The sequence below is a fragment of the Gymnodraco acuticeps genome, unplaced genomic scaffold (assembly GCF_902827175.1).
Source record: "Gymnodraco acuticeps unplaced genomic scaffold, fGymAcu1.1, whole genome shotgun sequence".
In the NCBI taxonomy this organism is placed as follows: Eukaryota; Metazoa; Chordata; class Actinopteri; order Perciformes; family Bathydraconidae; genus Gymnodraco; species Gymnodraco acuticeps.
This window is the reverse complement of record NW_022989810.1, coordinates 1,599,197-1,614,659: the sequence shown is the minus strand read 5'-3', so window position 1 is coordinate 1,614,659 and position 15,463 is coordinate 1,599,197. Positions and strand designations below refer to the sequence as shown.

General features: G+C 43.1%; 1 protein-coding gene across 2 annotated transcripts in view; it reads left to right on the top strand.

The window, feature by feature from the left end:
• LOC117554309 (antizyme inhibitor 1-like) overlaps positions 1 to 15,463 on the top strand; it is a 35,885-nt gene that overhangs the window by 4,006 nt on the left and 16,416 nt on the right. For both annotated transcript variants that reach the window (XM_034228698.1, XM_034228706.1), the window contains exons 5-9: positions 1,739 to 1,911; positions 2,250 to 2,384; positions 2,582 to 2,663; positions 2,820 to 2,894; positions 8,217 to 8,382. In XM_034228698.1, the coding sequence (XP_034084589.1) occupies positions 1,739 to 1,911; positions 2,250 to 2,384; positions 2,582 to 2,663; positions 2,820 to 2,894; positions 8,217 to 8,382 (631 nt within the window). The remainder of the gene's footprint in view (positions 1 to 1,738; positions 1,912 to 2,249; positions 2,385 to 2,581; positions 2,664 to 2,819; positions 2,895 to 8,216; positions 8,383 to 15,463) is intronic.

Sequence of the window (15,463 nt, the reverse complement as noted above, 5' to 3'; positions counted from 1 at the left end):
CACCAAAAAGTAATGCGTTACTGTGAAAAGTAACGTTTTAGTTACTTAACAAAATGTCTCCCATTAATGCCCTTATAGCCTTCCTTTCAGTACTGTTATTGTATTGGAGAATAATACAATCTGTTGATCAACTTGACATGCATTATATGCAATCTGGATTGCATCGATATTAGCTGGCTTTCCATTTTTGTATATTCTTTCTCCAGGTAGTTGGAAAAAGTTTTCCGTCCCATATGCCGTGTGCCGCCCGGACATGCTATCATGCTAACTAGCTCCCTGAAAGCGGGTGACTCCACTGTAGCAATAGCCTGCATGTGTTCTACAACATACCGTGCAATGGCTTTATCGACTTTTCCCTGGCTAGCAGTCCCTTGGTTAAAATCCAGCCGCTGTTGCTTAGGTGGAGGTGGAGTGGCGTCGGCTGAGTATCTGTGGTCTTAGCTACTAGCTTCGTCCCAGCATGTTGTTTTTGCAGATGTTTTAAGAGATTTGAATTACTGGTTTGGGCAGTAGATAGGCTCTTTGACCCGCCAAGACACAACTTACATTTAACTAAAACGTTCTTTTCTTTGTGCTCGACAAAAGTGAAATAGTGAGAATATCTCCAGGTGGAGAAACTAGACTTGAGCTCCGCCGCCGCCATGATAGTCTTGTTAGTAAACAACACAAACACGCCCACAGCGCGTCTCCGCATGTGACACAGGAAGTATCTTATGGCGCATTTCCACTGCAACGGGGTAGCCCCGTTTAAGCGTCCTCGCTCAGGCCTCGGGCTGCCTCGCTGGCCGTCCGAGGCCGTGGCGCATTTCCATTACAGTTTAGGACCTGGGGTAGCAACGCAGTGTAGGCGGGGCGATCGGCTTTGTTTTTGTTCACATTTCGAGTTGTTCCGTCGAGCTCCCGCTGGATTTGATCATCCCCAATGAGATGTAGGAACGTCGTCACCTCCTCGGTCGACCACGGTGTGCTTTTCTTATTAGACGTAGCCATTTTTGTAGCTCATCCGTTTACAAAATGCTGTTTATAAAAATGCAGCAAGCTTGCTTCTAAATATATATGCAACGCTAGGGATGAACTAGCGCGCGATCTTGTGACGATTCTCTCTGACCAATCAGCAGTCGAGAGTGTTGACGTCACTAGTTCAGCCCTGGCCCTGGTCTGATAGAACCACGATTTTATGGGGCCGGAAAAAGTACCCGCTAGCCGGTACTAGGCTATATGGAAAGGCCACCAAAAACTGGCCTGGCCGCTTGAGGACGGTTAAGGACGCTTAAACGGGGCTACCCGCAGCAGTGGAAATACGCCATAAGTACATTTACTCAAGTACTGTACTCAAGTACAGTACTCATCTCTGTTCGCCTGGCTGTTGACTATATAAAAAAAACTAACGGAGTAACGCACCATGTAGTAACGGTAACTGCGTTACTGAATTAAAAAAGTAATGCGTTAGAGTACTAGTTACTGCCAAAAATAACGGCGTTACAGTAACGCGTTACAGTAACGCGTTACTTTGTAACGCGTTAGTCCCAACACTGGTCATAAAGGGGAGTTTAAAACAAATCTGTTCAATATTTTAACACTTCTTCTCCTACGAGAGCCAGTCTACCTTTTTTATGTATTCTTTATTTTGTCTGTATTAAACCATGCAGGATGTACCTGGTATGATCATATGTCTATTAACTAGCCCACTTACACATAATTATGGAATAATGATCTGTATTTGTCTTTTGTGTTACAGTCTGAGCTTGAGCTGGTGCAGAGCCATGGTATTCCCTCTGAAGATATCATCTACAGCGGTGTTTGCAAACAAGTGTCCCAGATTAAATACGCCGCTAAAAACGGCATTGACCTCTTGGTGTGTGATAATGAAGCCGAGCTGCGCAAGATTTCTCGCTGCCACCCCAATGCCAAGTAAGAGCTCAGAGTGTTAGTACTGGTGCCAGTGATCATGTGACCTGAAAGCTTCTAGTTTAACATTGTCAGGTAATTGGCTTTGTGCAATCATATGACCTTTTAGGAGTCATTAGAATCTGTCTTGCAGGATTTCCCTTTTAAATACATTCTTCTTCCACATTGGGTTTGCCAATAACAAAATCTTTCCCAAATCAAGTGTAAAAAAAATGATTTGGTCTCAGATGCAATATTTTGTGATTTAATGTGCGTGCCGTCAACTCATTCTGATTTTGAACCACTTATTTATTTCTTGTTTTGTCAGCAAACCACTAACACAGATTGTTTTTTTAATAAAGGCTGCTGCTACAAGTTTCAACAGAAGCTTCCAGCCAGGGTGACGAGATGAGCATGGCGTTCGGCTGTTCCCTCAAGGACTGCAGGCGCCTGCTGGAGAAGGCCAAGGAGCTGGGGGTGCAGGTGGTGGGAGTCAGGTGAGGCCTGAGAATGACTGTCTGGTTATGACGCACTTTGAAGAAACATACTGATATGTGGAATGACAGCAGCTTTCTTTACCTCAGCTCTCTCTGGGTCAAAGATGAAGTCTAACCTGCTACTGGATAACGTTTTAAATCCTTGTGAAGATTTGACATTTTGATCATTAACTTTCCCTCTCATTTTCTCCCCCAAGGTCTCACATTTCCAGCTCCTGCGAGGATGACCAGGTGTACGTTCATGCCATATCTGACGCCCGCTGTGTATTTGACATGGGAGTAAGTAAATATATTATTGTAGTTGCGCTTTTCAGTCCTGTGACCAGCATTTAATTGCTTTGTAACACACACTGATGTTTTGGACACTTGTGGCAGCTTAAGAATTACTCAGTACTTTGTTTTGGTTACACATTTACAAGCGTTTTTCTGCTTCAGGAGGAGATCGGTTTCAACATGAATGTCCTGGACATTGGAGGTGGCTTCAGTGGCTCTGAGACCCAGCTGGAAATGGTTACTATCTTATCTGACTTTCACACTGATCAGTGTTTCCTTTTAAAAACAGTTAGTCAGCAGTCTTTTGAACATTTAAGGAGAAAAATGATGATAGAATTAAGTACAATTCATAATTTCAATCCATTATTTAGAAAGTACTGTTATACAGTTTAACATTTAAATGTGCATTTTACATTATGACACCCATTCATAGGACACTAGTCTTAGATTAGAGTAGATTGATTGATTTGATCTAAAATTGGGAAATGGTTTTGTTGCAGCAGATTTCAACACATTGAACATGAGTTGAACCTTTAATAAAGTTTAAAGGGGACCTATCATGCAAAATGCACGTTTGTACGTCTTTTATACATGAATATGTGTCCCCGGTGTGTCAGGGAACTCACCAAGTGTCAGAAAAAACAACCCTCTCTCTTTTCCTCCATACCCAAATCTCTAAAAACGGGGCTGCAACGGATCTGATACTGACTGAAACAGATTTGAAAATTCTGGAAAAGTCAGGAACGAGAAGCTCCGTCTATCAGGGGAATGTGGGGTTGGGCCACGGCCGGCCATTGCCGCTCGAAAGCGCTGGAGACGCTGTAGTACATATGCCAGGCCTGTAAGTGGCGCTGTAGTCTGCCACAAAAGCAGCGAAGAAGACTTCACGCGCATGGTTGCCCTTCTGTTTATTCTCCACTGTGGCTCTTTTTCTCCCTCCCCGAGGCAAGCGTTTGCTCCCGCTGCTGTAATTCAATGCAATCCCTCCCCGTCGAGGCAAGCGCTGTAATTCTCTCCGGTTTTCCACCAGCAGATGACAAACACCCACCTCTCCGCCTCTTCCAAGGGACGAGGGGACCGTGCAGCTGAGTTTCAGTTAGATTTTTTTTTCACCGGTCAACATGTCCGTTAAAGTTTAAATCTTCCGGACAAAATTAGAAAAGTGCCGGTCAAAGGTCTTCTTTGTTATTTATTGAGCTTTAAAACAAATTAATAACGACTATATATAATCATATACGAATAAAACACAGAGGACAGAGATCTCTTTTCCTCCCCCTCTTCTGAGAGCCCAGCAGCTGATCTCAAAGCATGCTCCCCTCTCCTGCAGGGGGGCGTGGTCAGCTGCAGCTCATTTGCATTAAAGCTACGTCACAGAATCAGCCCCTGCAAAGACAGGCCTGGAAAGAGCGAAATGAGGCATGGCTAAAATGCAGGATCTGTTTGGTATTTTGAAAAAACACTATATTTATATACTTTATATAGGTATGGCCCTACAATATATTGTTCAAATATAGCATGATAGGTCCACTTTAATTAAACAAACAAATCAAATCTATACATCCTAAAAAAATGCATTTGGTTAATGTATAAGTAAAATAAATAATTAGATTCAAGTCCATCCTTTTTTGGGGAGTGAGAAAGCGGATTGAAACCACTCTTCAAAGCCTGACACCTTGATCAGATTAAGATACACTTTAAATGTAACATTTAAAGGTCTACCCATTTTGGTTTCTAATGTCTCTAACACTGTCATACTGTCATACTGTTTCAGTGTGTGTACTCTGTATCAATGCTCTGTAGTTGATCTGACTGGAATTGTGTTTTTAAAAACTCAAAACCGCTACAGCATCTGTCAGGCAGAAACTTGGGAAAAGTCATTTGACTGAAACCTTAAAAGTGAACTAACTGACTACTAGAGTTAACTTTGATTTAAACATTTGTAGAATACTAAGAGCTTTATTGAGTAGGTGTAACTGTATTAAGGGTTAAACTCATAACTTTATAACTTAGGGTTTAATGTAATTGACTTAAAAGACAATAACATATCAGGAGGAAGCCAGTCTCGATTTCCTTTTGAAGGCCACCAGCTGCAGAGTTAACTAATTAAAAGGACGTTGCCCCACAGCTGTGAGAACTCAGCAATCAGGTGTCCATTTTAGGTAGCACTTTCCTGGAGCGTCAGCTTCAGCGTCAGACAGGCTAAGACTGACAAAGACATTAGAGTCCTGTGGGAGTCAAAGACTGACAAAGACATTAGAGTCCTGTGGGAGTCAAAGACTGACAAAGACATTAGAGTCCTGTGGGAGTCACGAGGGAGGCAAAGAGGAGGCAAATCCTACTTTGATTGAGCTAAGTATCGCTGGTGTTTTTTATTTAGTTTCATTTTATTTGGTTGTTTAGCCCCTCATGCTATAATCATGTGTATTTTCTCCATTCCTGTTTATGTGTCTTCTCGCAATTATCACTGGCCCTGTGTATCTCCTAATCGATATAACCGGCCTGCTCTCGTCTATCCCACATGCTCCACTGAGATCCAACATCTAGTTTCAGGTGGCCTGTGGAATTGCCAGTCAGCTGTTCCTAAGGCTGACTTCATCTCTGGCTACGCCTCCCTGCAGTCTCTGGATTTCCTTGCTCTCACTGAGACGTGGATTACTCCATCCAACACATCCACCCCAGCAGCTCTCTCCACTGCATATTCCTTCTCCCATACACCCAGACCAACTGGCAGAGGAGGTGGCACTGGTCTCCTGCTCTCTCCCAAATGGAGCTTTTCCCTCTTCAAGCTACCTAACTTCACTCCTTCCACCTTTGAATTCCATGCCGTCACAGTAACCCATCCTATACAGTTAACCATTGTTGTTCTCTACCGTCCACCAGGCGCCTTGGGGGACTTCTTGGAGGAATTAGATCATCTCCTCTCACACATCCCTGAAACTGGCCCTCCCGCTGTACTTCTCGGAGACTTCAACCTCCAGACGGGGAAGATAGACGAACTAACATCTCTGTTAACCGCCTTTGCTTTCTCACTGTCTCCGTCCCCACCGACTCATAAAGCTGGCAATGTCCTTGATCTCATATTCTCAAGGAACTGCGCTACTTCTAACCTCTCTGTAAACCCGCTCCACACATCCGATCACTTCTTCATTTCATTCTCTCTACCCCTTTCCAAACATAACAAACTAATCTCTTCTCATCCTGCACTTGTCCGCCGTAACCTTCGCTCCCTCTCCCCCTCTACCTTTGCCTCGTCGGTGCTCTCAGCCCTCCCTCCCTCTGACTCGTTCCAACTACTACCTCCAAACTCTGCTGCAGAAACTCTCCTCTCTACTCTCTCATCCACTCTGGACTCGCTCTGTCCTCTCACATCTCGGCAGGCTCGTCAGTCCCCTCCTGCTCCCTGGCTAAATGATGCACTGCGTGCTAATAGAACCGTCCTTAGGGCAGCAGAGCGGAAACGGTGGAAATCCAAACACCGTGACGACCTCCTAACCTATCAAGCTCTCCTCTCCTCTTTCTCTGCTTCGATCTCTCAGGCAAAAAGCACTTTCTTTCAAGATAAGATCCAATCTTCCTATTCCAATCCTAAAAAACTATTCTCCATCTTCTCCACCCTCTTGGACCCTCCAAAAGCTCCTCCCCCCTCCTCACTTCTGTCAAGCGACTTTGTTACCCACTTTGAAAAAAAGGTTGATGATATTCGCTCTTCTTTTTCTGACTCACCTTTACTCACCGCTGGGTCACCAGACCCTCCTTCCACCAACACACTAACCTCCTTTTCGCCCTCTCTCTCCAAGTGAGGTTCTTACCCTCATTATCTTTGCCCGCCCTACCACCTGTCCTCTGGACCCCATCCCTTCAAACCTCCTTCAGACTATCGCTTCTGATATTCTACCGTTTCTCACCCATTTCATCAACACTTCTCTAACTTCTGGTCACTTTCCAAACAGTCTCAAGGAGGCAAGAGTAAACCCTCTCCTAAAGAAACCCACTCTCAACCCGTCCGATGTTATAAACTACAGGCCTGTCTCTCTACTCCCGTTCCTGTCTAAATCACTTGAACGCACTGTCTTTAAACAACTCTCCTGTTATCTCAATCAGAACAACCTTCTGGATCCGCACCAGTCTGGTTTCAAGGCAGGTCACCACAGAAACTGCTCTCATTGCTGTCACTGAGGAACTGCACACTGCCAAAACTGCATCCCTCTCCTCTGTCATCATCCTTCTGGACCTGTCTGCTGCATTCGACACGGTGAATCATCAGATCCTCCTTCGCACTCTCCAAAAAACTTGGAGTTTCAGGCTCTGCACTTTCCCTCCTCACCTCATACCTGAAAGACCGTACCTACAGGTTGACTTGGAGAGGGTCTGAGTCCGACCCTTGTCAATTAACTACAGGGGTCCCTCAGGGCTCTGTTCTTGGTCCCCTCCTCTTCTCCCTGTACACAAACTCGCTCGGATCAGTCATTAGCCCGCATGGTTTTTCTTACCACTGCTACGCTGACGACACCCAATTAATCCTGTCCTTTCCCCGCTCAGAGACCCAGGTCGTCGCACGCATCTCTGCTTGTCTAGCTGACATCTCTCAGTGGATGTCTGCTCATCACCTCAAACTCAACCTTGACAAGACTGAGCTGCTCTTCCTTCCGGGAAAAGATTGTCTCACTCTTGACCTAACAATCAACATCGGCACCTCAGTTGTTTCCCCGACTCAGACTGCAAGGAATCTGGGTGTGACCCTAGATAACAACCTGTCCTTCATTGCAAACATCGCTGCTACAACCCGTTGCTGCAGATACACGCTTTACAACATCAGGAAGTTACGTCCCCAGCTGACACACAAAGCGACTCAGGTTCTGGTCCAGGCTCTCGTCATCTCACGCCTAGACTACTGCAACTCCCTCCTGGCTGGTCTACCTGCATGTGCCATCCGACCTCTGCAGCTCATCCAGAATGCAGCGGCTCGTCTGGTCTTCAACCTTCCTAAATTTTCCCACACTACTCCGCTCCTACGCTCCCTTCACTGGCTTCCGGTAACTGCTAGAATCCACTTCAAGACACTGGTACTTGCTTACCATGCTGCGAATGGATCTGGCCCTTCGTACATCCAGGACATGGTTAAACCGTACACCCCAGCGCGTGCACTACGCTCTGCATCAGCCAAACGACTCGCTGCGCCCTCGCTGCGAGGGGGACCCAAGTTCCCAACGGCGAAAACACGTGGGTTTGCTATCCTGGCTCCAGGATGGTGGAATGAGCTCCCCATTGACATCAGGACGGCAGATAGCTTGCACATCTTCCGGCGCAAACTGAAAACTCATCTCTTTCGACTCCACTTCGAGCGATAGAACTATTAACGAAGCACTTTTATACTAATAAAGGGCTGGCTTTTCTAAAGCCAGTTGAGTAGCACTTGAAATGTTTTTGCTCTATGAAACCTGATGTACTTATATGATTCTGTTTTCTTCAAGTTGTATTTTGTTGGTCGAACGCACTTATTGTAAGTCGCTTTGGATAAAAGCGTCAGCTAAATGCAATGTAATGTAATGTGTTTTGCAGATCAATACTGCAGTCATGTCGATGGTGGATTTATACTTCCCTCCTTCTACTGGTGTTTCCATCATCGCTGAGCCTGGCAGCTTCTTTGTGTCCTCTGCGTTCACTCTGGCTGTGAACATCATCTCCAAGGAGGTGGTGGCACGAGACCGCCAGGACCAAGCACACGGTCAGTGGCATGATATTCTCTCAGGGTATACAGTGTATTACAGGGTTGTCGCGGGGTCTTAAAAAGTCTTAAATTTTATCATCAGAATTTAAGGCCTTAAAAAGGTCTTAAATATGATCAAAAAATATAAGAAAGGTCTTAAATATGATTTAGAAGGTCTTAAAAATTATCGTATTTGAAAGGTAGTTCTGTGTAGCGATCACGTCTAAATGTGTTTTGGGGGAAATGTCCGGGCTGCAAAGTAACCAGTACGGTAAGAGCCTTTCAGTTCCCCCCAACAATCAATAAACATGGCACCAGTAATCACTAACTTTGTTTTCCCCGGCCCCTTATCGGAGAACACCCAGCTAGTAGGGGTGTAACGGTTCACAAACATTTCGGTTCGGTACGTACCTCGGTTTTTTGGTCACGGTTCGGTTCGGTACAGCAGAATTTTTTTTCACAAAATAAAACATATATATATATATATATATATATATATATATATATATTTGGTATTATTATTAAACTGTGAATAATGTATTCACTCAAATAAATACAAAATATAATAAAATAACCATTAAGGTGCAGCATTTCGATGAACTGAAATAATCTGTATTTGAACTTTACTGTAGGCTACCCAGTACTCACAAAACATAAACTATTAGTTTTGGGTTTTTTATTTTTTATTTACTAAAAAAAATATAAAATAAAATAAAAATTAAGGTGCAGCTTTTCGATTCACTGAAATAATCTGTATTTGAACTGTACTGTACTAGTACCTAAGCAGCCAGCTTGACATTAGGACTTGCTTGTCATTGTATTTTCATGTTTTTTTAAAGAAAGATGAACTTGTCCACATTGCTTGCTGAAAGGGCAGATCTGCTGGCACTAACAATGTCTCCTGCTGTGGAGAACACCCTCTCTAGGGACAGAGGCAGCAGATACAGCCAGGTAGCGCTTTGCTAACATGGCAACATAAGGATATTTGGTGTTTGTAATAGCTTTGGCTCGGTCTGAACTCTCTGCGAGTGGTGGAGGCTAACATACGAGCGGGAGTTGGGTTTGCACTTCAGTCTGTTTTCTTTTGGTACCGGTGATATTCACGTTCGGGTGATGCCTTTTCAAATGAGTGTGCTAGCTTGATGTATTGCCAGCCGCGTAACCAATTTTAGTTGAACAATGCCGACAAACAGCTTTGGTTCGGTCCACCTGTCTTTGTCCTTCATCCTTGTACATAACTGCGAAACCAAAATGTTCTCAAACCGGAGACTTCAATGATGCTGGAGGATTTTCGAGCTCAACTTTATCTGCGTTCGCCATTAATTTTCGACAGTTCCTCAAATTACTGACTACATTTGAACGCATCCCTCTGACCAGCTCTCATAGTATGCCTCTCATCCAATTAAATGACTTGCTCGCTCTATGACGCGTTGAACCCAATGTGAGCAAATTACTCTGAATGCTGCGACGCAGCACCTGAGATTACTTCCAAAAAGTTGTTCACGTTCTCAATTTTTTACGTTTAACGTTATATTCGTTCGGTACACACCTGTACCGAACCGAAGGGCCCGTACCGAATAATTTCGGTACGTGTACCGTTACACCCCTACCAGCTAGTAATCTATTAACCAAGCTTCAGCTAGCGGCAGTCAGAAACTCATGTATCTTCGAATGTACTTACAAATAAATATGGGGAAGTGTCAGTTCAACCGTATTTGGTTGGAAAACATCGAATTTAGTGCTTGGTTGAAACCAGTGGAGGGGAACGTGTTTGAAGCCCGCTGCACCTTTTGCAAACAAAATTAGCGTTTGTTTTGCTTGTGCAGAGTTAGCTAGTGCAGCTACTCCCGCAACAACACCGGGGGACCTCCGGGTCACATTTGAGTCTACGTCAACCCTAAAAGCGGAGGTGCTGTGGACGCTAAATACCGTAGCTGAACACCAATCATACAACAGCATGAAGACAGCTGAGCTCTGAATATAGCTCTTGTCACTCACTCACTCACACATACACACACACACACTTTTTGTCTAACACGCCAACACAGTTCAGTGTGCTGTTATGTTCAGTCATTGTTCTTATGTTGAACATGAATTTGTAAGTAATTATAGGACGAATTTCTTCTTTTCTAGCAATTTTCCTTCATACTCTCTTGCTGTGAAATAGGTCTTAAATTCTATTCAAAGTGGTTTTAAAAAGTCTTAAATTTGAGTTGGTAAAACCTGCAGGAACCCTGATATTAATAAAGATATTAAAGCTTATTTTGATATGACTTTGTGTCTGTAGGGTTTCCCACACATAGACTTTACTTGGGCGGGCCGCCCAGGTATATTAACCCTCTGGAGTCTAAGGGTATTTTCTCGATTTTTAGATGTTTTCTTAAATCACCTTTTTAAATGTATTTCTTCTAATATGGCACCCCATGTGTTACATATCAAAATGTTCTGGACAATCTCTGGTATTGCTATATATGCAAATTACTCATCTTAGAGCACTGTTTGATGAGATAAGTAGCTCAAAAGCTTAAAATTTGACATCCGATTTTCGGAAAATCTTCAAAACTTTTGTGAAAACACAAATTTACTCATGTGATCAAATTGTTTTGGTGTTTTAGATTTGGTTACCAAAGTCTTAGGATCACAAAAGCAGTGAAATATTTGAATTACACTGTATATAAATGTGTTATTCATGTCTAAAATAAAAAAAAGATTAATTCGAATTTTGAGTAAAACAGGTTTTTATCACTCTACTTTCACCACAGCAGGGACTGAGATACATTAGGACTGAATAATGACTTCATATTACATACCAAGGTTCATGTGATGTGTACAAATACAAATTGAGCATTCAACCTTTTTTTTTTGAACCAACAATTAATTATAAATATGTTTTTTTCAACCAACTATTTATATAAATATAAGAAACTGGAAAATCTAACTATTTACAATATTGAACATTAATTCAAGACAGTGTCAAGGTCTTTGTCTGTCTTCCAAGACAGTGGGTCTGGCTGCCCTGTAGGTGGGGGTGATGGTGCATGGGCTGCTGTGTAGGTGGGGTGTACAAGTGCTATACGAGACCTCCACGAGACCTCCTTGCTGGCTGGGTTGAAGGTGATGGCTGTGGTGGAGCCTTTGTGCTGAGGTGTATCTTGACCTGGTGGCAGAGATGGGGACTCGAGTCTGAGACTCGCACTCGAGTCGCACTTAAGTCGCACACACAGAGACTTCAGACTTGACTTGGACTCCTGCTCAAAAGACTTCGGACTCGACTTGGACTCGTGTTTTGGGACTCGTGAACAATCATTGTGTTTTCTATTTTTGGCGTATTAAAGGTGGGGTAGGTAAGTTTGAGAAACCGGCTCGAGATCGATAGAATCTGAAAATACACAACCGGAGAAAATCTGCCACTTCCTCACAGAGCCCCTCCTCCAACACACACGAACGAGCACATGACCAATGAGGGCACGAGATAAGTTTGTGCCCCGATGGAAGGCTGACAGGCAGGTAGGCCATCCAGTTATTTTAGCCGGGCCGGCTATCAGGATGTTAAGAGCATTCCATGGAATATAACAAAAAGTGTATCTCGAGCCGGTTTCTCAAACGTACCTACCCCACCTTTAACATTAACATCATGGTAACACCATGGCGACCGGAGGCACACCTGCAGCTGTACCGCTTGTAATTAGGTTCAACTATAAAAACTTCGAACAAAAACGCCGGCGGCACCAACAAAAGGAGCGCACACTGCAAAGTCTGCAATATTAAAATCAAGGATGCTAGTGCAACAACGTCAAATTTCATCAGGCACTTGAAAACTCACCCGGAGAGGTCAGTCACATTAACACATATGGACGGTTAGCAAACATGTTTAGCTCAGCATCAGCTATGTAATGTTAACTTAGCTTGCTACTAGCTTTGTAACTGAATATTTGAAAAGATGAGTGAATGTTTGCTTGTCACACTTGTTTGCGTTGAGTGGCGTTGACATCCAACTCTTGACATGACATAAAAAAGGTCGGTAACGTTAATCATTACGTTCCGCTGCCACCATCTACTGGCTAACGTTAAACGTAGAAAAATACATAGTTACATACATAAATACATCTGTCGGTTTATAGGCAGGTTACAGGTTTATTGTTGACCAGGTAACGTTAATGTTACAGGTTTATCGGGTTACCATTACACTGGGTTTGAGTGAGAGGATAGAGGAATATGTTTATTTATAGTAGACTTAAAAGATGTAATTAGAGACCCAGTGTAATTAAATAATACGGTTGCAGAGGTCACATTTTAACATTTTTGTCCACTGGCCAAATGGCTAGCCTAGTGAATGTTGAAATTTTACCAGCCACTCAATAGATTGCCATTGTTATTTGTGGCTGGTGCGTGCAACATACAGTACCAGCCACTTGCATGATTTACCAGTATTTGGCTGGTTAATGGTGTTAATGGTAGATATCTCTTTTGGAACAGGTCATGTTTTAATATCACCAGTTCAGTATATTTCAGATAATATTGCAGCAATAGTTTTTTAGTTGCAAAGAACAAATGTTTTCTTTTAAGTACTTTTAACACAGTTTCCCTGCGTGGGATTAATAAAGTATTTGTGATTCTGATTCTGAAGTGTTTTGCTTATAAGTTGTTTGCATTTAGCTAAAGTGTGATGTTTTTCCTCATATTGCATTGCAATAGCCTGTTTTAAAGTGATCATATAACAAACAACTAATCAGTACTGATACTGTATGCTAATAGATATAGGAGTGATAATAATACAGTAAATGCTTTGAATTTCTTAGATATAGCTGTGCAGTATTCTTAACAGACTGGATAGCAGCAGACAATAGAAGGCTTATTACAACCAGAAGAAACATGAGACTTTTATTTTTTAGAGACTTGACTTGGACTCGTGACCAAAGACTTGAGACTTGATCAAGTCTCACCCCACAAAGACTTGAGACTTGACTTGGACTCGTGACCAAAGACTTGAGACTTGACTTGGACTTGCAAAAAAACACTTGCGAACATCTCTGCCTGGTGGCAGCCGCAGGTGGAGGCAGCTGTAGTGATGCTGGTCTGCTGGTCCTTGGTGGTGATGGCTCTGGTGAAGGCCCTTGAGCCACAGTAGATCTTGACCTGGGGGCCGGCAAAGATGGATGTTCGGGCTGCTGGATAAACGCCGCCTGTGGGCCACTAGGCCCAGGCAGCTGTGAAACATCTCTATAAAACAAATTAAAATGTAGGACAATAATTACTAACTAATTTCATTGAAATAAAGTTCAAGTAAAATGTTGCTCAAGCACAAATAACAATGCACACATAAAAATAAAGTTTGGGAGGTTGGAGAAGGAATCTCTCTCGATCTCTCTCTCTCATACACACACACACACAGGTATTTCCAGTTACTTTACATTCAGTATAAAATCACACACACATATACATACATCCGATTACAAAGTCTCATCTGATTACAAAGTCTCATCTGTACAGGACGGTCAAATAATAACAGGCACACATATAAATAAATCTATGACAAAGTCTCATCTGTACATCTGTATGATAAAATAATCGATGGCAAAAATATGTCACTGTAAATGTCTCCGTTGTGGGACGAATAAATGATTAATTTTATCATCTACACATGTAATTTCACTTTTACACACCAAAATAACGTTAACAGAGTAAACGTTTGCTAATGGAGAGTCTATTTTGTCCAATAAAAAGTTCATGACTATCGATACAAATATATATCAATAAACCTATTGTTCATTTTCGCGGTATTACCCACACATTGCCAGTACACTATTACTGTAATATTTACACTTACCCATGTCCAAATGGATCCTTGTTGTTGTCTTTGTATTCTTCTTCTTCAGAATAGTCGAAGACTTAAGGTTCTGAGGCTCTATCTTCACTGCTGCTAGCGAAAAAAATCTCTAGCGAAGTCGGCAACTGCAGAGTTTTTTTTAGCCATTTTCTCTGTCTCTCTCTCTCTCCTCGTGTAAACTGATGGGAGACACGTGGTTTATGTATTTTTTACTTGGTGGGTAGGCCCTTAGTGATTTCTCGATGTCCATTGGTCATTTCAGACCATGATGGCTGCCGGCCGAGATTTCCTTGACGGACACACGAATCCACCAATCCCACTTACGGCCCGTCTACACTACAGGCGTCAAAAAATGGTTTCAACGCTTCGCCCATTCATTTGAATGGGGTGACGTAGGATATTTTCAAACTTCGCCGAACTGCATTGTGGGTAGCATGGCAAGGCGTTGCAAGCATCGCGAGCGTCTATCGGCGTCAAAAGTTGAACAATGTTCAACTTTTGAGGCTCGATGCTTGCTCGAAGCTGGCGTCAGCCAATCAAATCCCGTTTTTGCAATTCCCGCCAGTACAAGCGCTAGCCAATCAAACCGCGTGCAAGCTGGGAGAGCCAGACCGCAGTTAATTTCCTCATATTCCAAACGAGAAATTACGGTAGCAAATCACCCGGTTCTTTCCGACCAGAACTATTTACCGGGATACAAACCGGAGGAACCAGGCATGGAGGGAGGTGGCAGAGACAGTGGGTGAAACTGGTAGGTTTTCGCCTGTTTGGGGATTTTATATCCAGTTTACTTCGTTTTAACATTGCTATTGCTTTGTATGTCGGGGGCGGGAGATTCATGTGATTGGTTGTTGTCGTGCTCGCAAAAAATCGCCAAGCTTCAGACATGCCCAACTTCAAGCTTTTTCGATGCCTGTAGTGTAGACGGGCCGTTAGTGTAAAGTCAAGCTGCTTTGAGCGGCCATATTGGCTGCAGTGCCCTGGTTACAGTCTCACAGGAGATACCGCTGGAAAGCTACTCTTCCAGCGATTCCGCGGATATCTGAATCATATTTCTACTCCTTATAATCGAATATATATGATTAATTACGTAAAATTATTCGCACCTCCAGAGGGTTCGTCCGCCAAGTGATATTTCTTGACCCATTTAGATGTATTCTTGGTTTATCCGTCCGCGAGCACGACACCATCTGTGATCGATTAACTACCCCTCCTGTACCTGTTTACTCTGCTTTCGTGCGAAGGGTCTGCTTTATGCACTCCGCAGTAACT